Genomic DNA, 7,014 nt, shown 5'->3' on the forward strand with positions numbered 1-7,014 from the left:
CCATTTAAATACCATGATACTGTAAATACTCTAAATACTGTAAATACCCATTTCCACATCAGTTTTCAGATTTTAATTATATTTCCAAATTTACAAAAAGCTACATGTTTCTGTTTACATGTTTACATTGGTAATTTTGTGATGGCAGTAGAGCTTCAGTTGGAGTTTTGATTGGATGCTCAACCTTCTATATCTGTATTTATTTTAAATATTCAAGGAAATACTGTATTTTACAGGATGAAGATATTCAGAAAACTTATTTATTGCATTTCCCTTTCTTCTGTTTTCCTCTAACACAGATCTCTTTTCTCACATGAACATGAAAGAGTAATGCAGAAAGGTTTATGTGTGTCTACACAGTGGGGTGAAAAAGTTTTCACAGGGTCATTTCTGGGGTGGATTTACTGCCACGCTCATTCCTAGAAAGGCTGGTAACTGTCGAGAAAGTTCTCCACCTGTGGAGACATAATCTTTATGTCTCTTTTGCATGTTTGTCACACTTCAATGAGTCAGATCATCAAACAAATCTGAATATTAAACAAAGACACGAGCAAACACAAAGTGCAGTCTTGTTCTCAGAGAGAAAATGAACACAGATCCAGAATTTAGTAAATGAAGAACACAAGAGTACTTCACAGAAGTCCAAACAAGGCTTCATAGTAGTGAAACCTTGTAATGGGCACAGAAGCAGGAGGGTAACGAGACAACTACAAAAAAGAGACCAATAAACCGATGGATCAAACTCCATGGTGATGAAGAAAAGACACATGCAAACCAGAAATAACTTTGCTTAAGTAGCCAGACTTTATATCCCCACTGTGTGACATTATAGTGTTGTGGTGTGGTAAGTGGTCATTGTACTAATGAGCAAAACCAAATTGGCTGCCCTGCAGCACACTGGCGACCTGTCCAGGCTGTACTCTGCCTTTCATCCCATGGCAGCTGGGATGGGCTCCAGCACTCCAGAGGACCTGAATTAGATACATGGAATAAAATGGATGGATGGAAATGGGCTATCTGCTGAACCTTGAGGATGGTTTGATGGTACAGGGTTCCACTGTTACCTCACACCATGCGGGTTCTGGTATCAAACCTCCAAATTTGCTGGGCATCAATTTGGCCAACAGCATGTTTGATGAAATAATGAGTCTGAATTGTTAATAGGTGTGAATGTTAGAGTTTGTGGTTGTCTGTCTCTGTCTTAGAAAACTTATTCAATTCTAGCTTTGGGGAAAAGCACTGATATTGATATTTGGCTGCAATTTTCAAAAAGCTTTGCAAAGTTAAGTAATCATTTACCCCAGAGGAACCATTTCTGCTTCAGCAGACCTGAGCTGTAGATCTAGACCCCTAGCATCAAAACGTCTTTCTGTATTTAATCATACTTGTTAAGCTTATCACGTAACGAGTACTACTGCACCAAAAAAATGCTTCCATGAAAACTTTTCATTTTATAATTCTTTTCTTTCAGAAAACCACTTTTGATATCTATAGACGCAAGGTAAGTCTTAATTTGAGTTGCTACTGAAAATTTAAAAGTATGCATGCATAAATACACAGCTTTAGCTGTACATAGGTACAAAGGTACTTTAGAAATGGAAATAATCCAAATAACAATTCTGTGTGTGTTTTTTCTAGAACATGTTCTATCAACAAGCTATCATGAGGTCCAAGGTCAAATCTAGCGTCTCCCTGGGAGCGTAAGTTTCTTTCTGGTACCAAGACACAGATTAACCCTGCAGATGCCCCGCCCCTCCCTGAGCCTGGTTCTGCTGGAGGTTTCTTCCTGTTAAAAGGGAGTTTTTCCTTCCCACTGTCACCAAAGTGCTTGCTCATAGGGGTCATCTGATTGTTGGGGCCAGGCCCTGGAGCCAGGCCTGGCCCTGGAGGGTGCCCGAGTGCGAGCGTCTGGTGGCTGGGCCTTAGTCCATGTGGCCCGGCCGGGCACGGCCCTAAAAAGGAGGCAACGTAGGGGTCGGTTGCATTGTGAGCAGGGCAACAGCCAGGAGTGGAGGTCCTGGCGGACCGATCCCCGGCTACCAAGACTGGCAATTGGGACATGGAATGTCACCTGTCTCGTGGGGAAGGAACCTGAGTTAGTGCATGAGGTTGAGAGGTACCAGCTAGATATAGTCGGGCTCACCTCAATGCACGGCTTGAGCTCTGAACCCAGTCTCCTGGAGAGGGGCTGGACTCTGGAGTTGCCCCTGGCGAGAGGCGGCAGGATGGACTGGGTATCCTGGTATCCCCTCGGCTTGCTGCCTATATGTTGAGGTTTCTCCCAGTGGATGAGAGGGTTTGTTCCGTCTGCCTTCGGGTCGAGGAACGGGTCCTGACCACCGTCTGCACTTATGCGCCGAGTGGTGGTTTAGAGTACCCAGCCTTCTTGGAATTCCTGGGTGGGGCTCCGGAGCTCCTCCTGGGGTCTCTGTTTTCCTACTGGGAGATGTCAATACTCACATGGGCAATGACAGCGAGACCTGGAGGGATTGGGAGGGATGGCCTCCCGGATCTGAACGCGAGTAGTGCTTTGTTGCTGGACTTCTGTGCAAACCACAGTTTGGCCATAACGAACACCATGTTCGAACATAAGAGTTTCCATAAGTGCACGTGGCACCAGGATGATCTAGGCCGCAGGTCAATGATCGATTTTGTAATCGTATCACCAGAACTAAGGCCATATGTTCTGGACACTCGGGTACAGAGAGGGGCTGAGCTGTCAACTGATCACCACCTGGTGGTGAGTTGGATCAGGTGGCGGGGGAGGATGTTGGACAGACGTGGCATGCCTAAACACACAATGAGGGTGCGCTGGGAATGCCGCACAGAGCAGTGATGTGCGATACCACTGATTTGCTTTCCGATCCGATACCAAGTAAAATTCAGGGTGGTATCGGCGATACTGATCCGATACCAATACTTTGTACAAAAACTTTTTTTTAACTGTATCTTTTATTTTATCTCAAATTATAGATTCATAATGATTACAGGACTTCAGATTACTTGTTCTTGTCATTTAATAATGCAGAATTCATCATATTGAAATGAAAAAACTGAAGTTGTGCCTATCTGAACACGTTCTCCGTGAGAGACGTCTGTCTCGCCCTGGCAGCACCTGTCCCTCTCCTCGTCTTCAGTTCGCCTCAGCATACGCTCATCATATTCTGTGATATGATTTACTCTGAGGTGTTTGACGAGGTTAATGGTGTTGCCAGAACACCTCAGTTTCTTGCCACATGTATCACAAACCGCATCTTGGCTGTTTGTGGAGGTAAAATACGTCCGCACATTACTCCATTTACACCCAGCCATTGTTGTGAGTGCGCACGCCAGAGGCTGCAACACATTCATACAGCCGTGTTTCACACATGACTATTAAAGGCAGAAGAGGAAGTAGTTCCTTCCGATGTAGACAATCCAAATGCTATAGTTTCTTTCCACTGTGTTCCTGTTAATGATAACCTACAAATTTACCCTACATTACTAAAATATCGATATTTTAATGTGAGAATCGATTCTAGAACATGAATGACTGGTATCAGAGGAATCGATATTTCAGTATCGATCCGCACATCACTAGCGCAGAGGCCCCAGTCCGCACTGGAACAGTTGGTGGTTGCACTTCTATAGATCCACCAAAGGGAGCTGCAGGGGTCTGATGCTATGCTATGTGATATTCAGTTATCACATAACTATAATTTGTACTTGGAACATGCAATACTGGCCATATATAGTTGGACTGACCTCAACACACAGCTTGAGGAATGATTATCAGGAGATATTCTACCCTCAGTGATAGGTGTGACCCATCAGTTCACTGTCTACACACAGTGATGGGGAGTAATAGAATACATGAACGTATTTAAAATACAAAATATGAGTAATTGTATTGAATTACAGTTACCGTTTAAAAAGGTGGTATTCAGAATACAGTTTCTTTGTTGAAATAAAGCGATTACCCGTGATGTGTCTGTCAGCGAGGGAGGGAGAAAAAGGAAAAGTACGAGCTGTCTCCGAGCAGAAACGGGAGCTGGAAGCATGTAGATATAATAATAACCACTGCAGCCAAACAGAGGGCCCAGCTGTAAGTAAGCTATTAAGACTCGACTGTACACTGTGTTCCTGTTTTCCTCTGAAACAATAAGCTTCGTTGGAACAGCCTTTCAACTCCTCTCTCTGTCTCTCGCTAGCAAAGTTGACCCACACAACAAAGTAAAGCTATTTTTCAGCTACGAGCCGACACGAACCTGACGCATCAGCCAGAGGTCCTTTTACTACAGTTTGGAGCCGCTGACCTGTTTTATATACGCGCGGAATAGTTTTCTATACAAGATCGCTGCAAAAAGTGCAGCCTTACCTAATGTCCACCTACTTTTACTCATTTATATTAAGATTTTAACATCTAGCTGGTGTTGGTGTGGAGAGTAACCTTCAGTAATAAATGACACAGCAATAGTACATTCATGTAGTCATAAAAAGCATGATAATATATTAAGTAATCCAAAGTATTCAGAATACGTTACTGTCATTGAGTAACGTAATGGAATCTGTAGTGGAATACATTTTAAAAGTAACCTTCCCAACACTGGATACACATTGGGTTTTGTCCCAGTGGCCAAGAAGGCTTCCAGGTACCAAGCAGTTTTTAGCGACATAGGGCCCTGTTCTTAGCTTGCTGGCAGTATCAGCTGCCTCCTGCCTCTAGTTCTCTGGGGCTCTTGCCCTTTGGACATGAGGGCTCCATCTGGGGCTTTCTCCTTCTGCTTAGGTGGGCATGCAGTTGTCATTAGAATATGTGGCCTTGGGACTTCTCTTCGGTTGCTATGGATGGCCTGGGTCTCCTGGGCCTTTCTCTCTTTCTCATACACACACACACACACACACACACACACACACACACACACACACACACACACACACACACACACACAGACGGGGCGTGGCCTTTGGATTGGGAACTGTGGTGGTAGTTGGTGCTTTTTAAGAAGTAGTGCCGGAGGTGTCTTCCAGCTTATACTTCGTTTGGAAGGTGTGCGGCCAGGATACTGGAGAGCAGATCTCACCCTTTAGTTTAACCTCAGGATCAGGAGGAACAACATGGCTTATGTCCTGGTTGTGGACCAGTGGAACAGATCTTTGTCCTTTTGAGGATATTTAGGATATGGTGTATGAGGTTTGTCCAACCAGTCTACAACTGTTTTGTGATGTGACTGACTGTGGCCCCTTTTCTGTAAGAGGTGTGTTGGGAGCATGGGTTATCAGGCCCATTATTAAAGGGTGTTGGGGTCCCTGTACCATAGTGAGACCTTGTTTATCTAGTTTACCCTAGTTTAAGGCTCTAGGCAGTAACAGAATGAGATCATATCAGATATAGTTTCATATCAATATTCTAAGCAGGCATCTGCTTTGATGCTAATTGAAAGAACAGGTTCAAAGATTTATTATTAACAACTAACAGAAATTAAATACATCATTTCCCCTAAAAATTATGGCACATTATTGGTTTACAGGTATTAAAAATACAGTAAACTCAAATTAACAGTGTATGGTGTGTTTGACAGTACAAATATGTTAAAGTACAAACATAAAACAGTGCACTGTCATCATTTTATTGCCCAGCACTACATACAAGTGCTGGAAATGCACTTCCTGCAGAGAGTTCCTGGGCTCTCCATCAGAGATGTGGAGACAAGCTTGGTCATACAGTACAGCAGGGGTCCAGGGTTGTTAAAGGAGTCAGTTGAGGCATCTGTTTGGAACGCCACCCAGGTGCCTCCTAGGTGAAGGGTTTCCAACTTCCAACTTTCTCTGTGTGCCCTCCTGCAGAAACAGAGGAGATTCAGTCTCCTCAGGGTGCTTTATGTTGTAATGTAACCCTACAATAATACGACAGAGAAACCCCAACCATCATATGACCCCCCATGAGAGAGGTCTGAGCTCTTCTGCCTGGACTGCTGCCCCTTAGACCCTCACTAAGATCAGCTGTGGACACTACATGGATGCACGGAGACTCGACACCACTATGAGACATTTGAAAAATCATTAGAAGGAACAGTTGCAAAAGTCCAAGATACAACTGGGAAATTCAGGTCGATCCCATGTAGCGCACTTTGCAGAGAAACACGAGTTCAAATGTCAAAACTGCAGCTTTGCCATACTGCATCTAACACTTATAACAATTACTTCTCCTAATAAAAACAATACTTGTAGGTAACTTTGTGTAATATTTTGAGTGAAATGAGGAGAAACAAAGACAGAAACCAGAAGGAGTATTTCAGTCACATCATTAGTTAAAATACAGTATATTTAAATGAACATATATATGCATCTCCTTTTGTCGCGGCTGTGCTGCCTGGTTTTGACATCCTCAACTAGAAAATAAATGAAGCTAATAACAGTTCTGTCTCTGCAGGCTGGTCAAATACATCACAACCTACAAAAATCATGACCCGCTCCTGGCTTCCTGTCTACCCAGCAACCCGTGGCAAACAGACCATGATGCATACTGGACTCTCAACATGAGAAGGTGAAAAACAAAACAACAGTGTACCAACTTCAGCAGCAGCACCGATGAGTCTTTGCAGTCTAACATTTTAAGTGTGTTTATTTGGAAAGTTGTTTAAAATAAATTACCGTAATGAATTATAAAAAGTCCCTCGTACCCAAGTATGCAGTCAGCTGGGGAATAAAATGGGAGGGGCACTCAGTTTGTGTTGTTTCCCATGTTTATTAAAAGTTTCTGTACATGAAAGATGGATAAAGGTCTGAGCCTTTGATACATGAGTGATGAAACATGTTCCACCTTTGTGACCCTGATGTGAAGAGTGAAACATCCTGATATGTCCAAACTATTGTTTTACACACACTGTAAACGTGTGTTTTAATGCTGCTGGAGCAGCAGTGGGGACAAACAGACACAGAGACATGGCAGACATGACACAGGGACAAAAACAGAGCGATGAACACAGGACTACAAATGAGACAGGCACAGAGAGACGAGACAGCACAGAGAGA

The 7,014-nt window shown here is 43.5% G+C and overlaps 1 protein-coding gene across 1 annotated transcript in view; it reads left to right on the forward strand.

Annotated features, from left to right (window-relative positions):
* Positions 1 to 7,014, forward strand: part of rgs9a (regulator of G protein signaling 9a) — a 37,820-nt gene that overhangs the window by 25,214 nt on the left and 5,592 nt on the right. Inside the window, exons 10-12 of the mRNA XM_005948874.2 lie at positions 1,472 to 1,501; positions 1,639 to 1,700; positions 6,413 to 6,526. Coding sequence (XP_005948936.1) covers positions 1,472 to 1,501; positions 1,639 to 1,700; positions 6,413 to 6,526 — 206 coding nt within the window. The remainder of the gene's footprint in view (positions 1 to 1,471; positions 1,502 to 1,638; positions 1,701 to 6,412; positions 6,527 to 7,014) is intronic.

The sequence above is a fragment of the Haplochromis burtoni genome, unplaced genomic scaffold (genome assembly GCF_018398535.1).
Source record: "Haplochromis burtoni strain Fernald_Lab_line unplaced genomic scaffold, NCSU_Asbu1 Contig_613, whole genome shotgun sequence".
NCBI classification, from domain to species: domain Eukaryota; kingdom Metazoa; phylum Chordata; class Actinopteri; order Cichliformes; family Cichlidae; genus Haplochromis; species Haplochromis burtoni.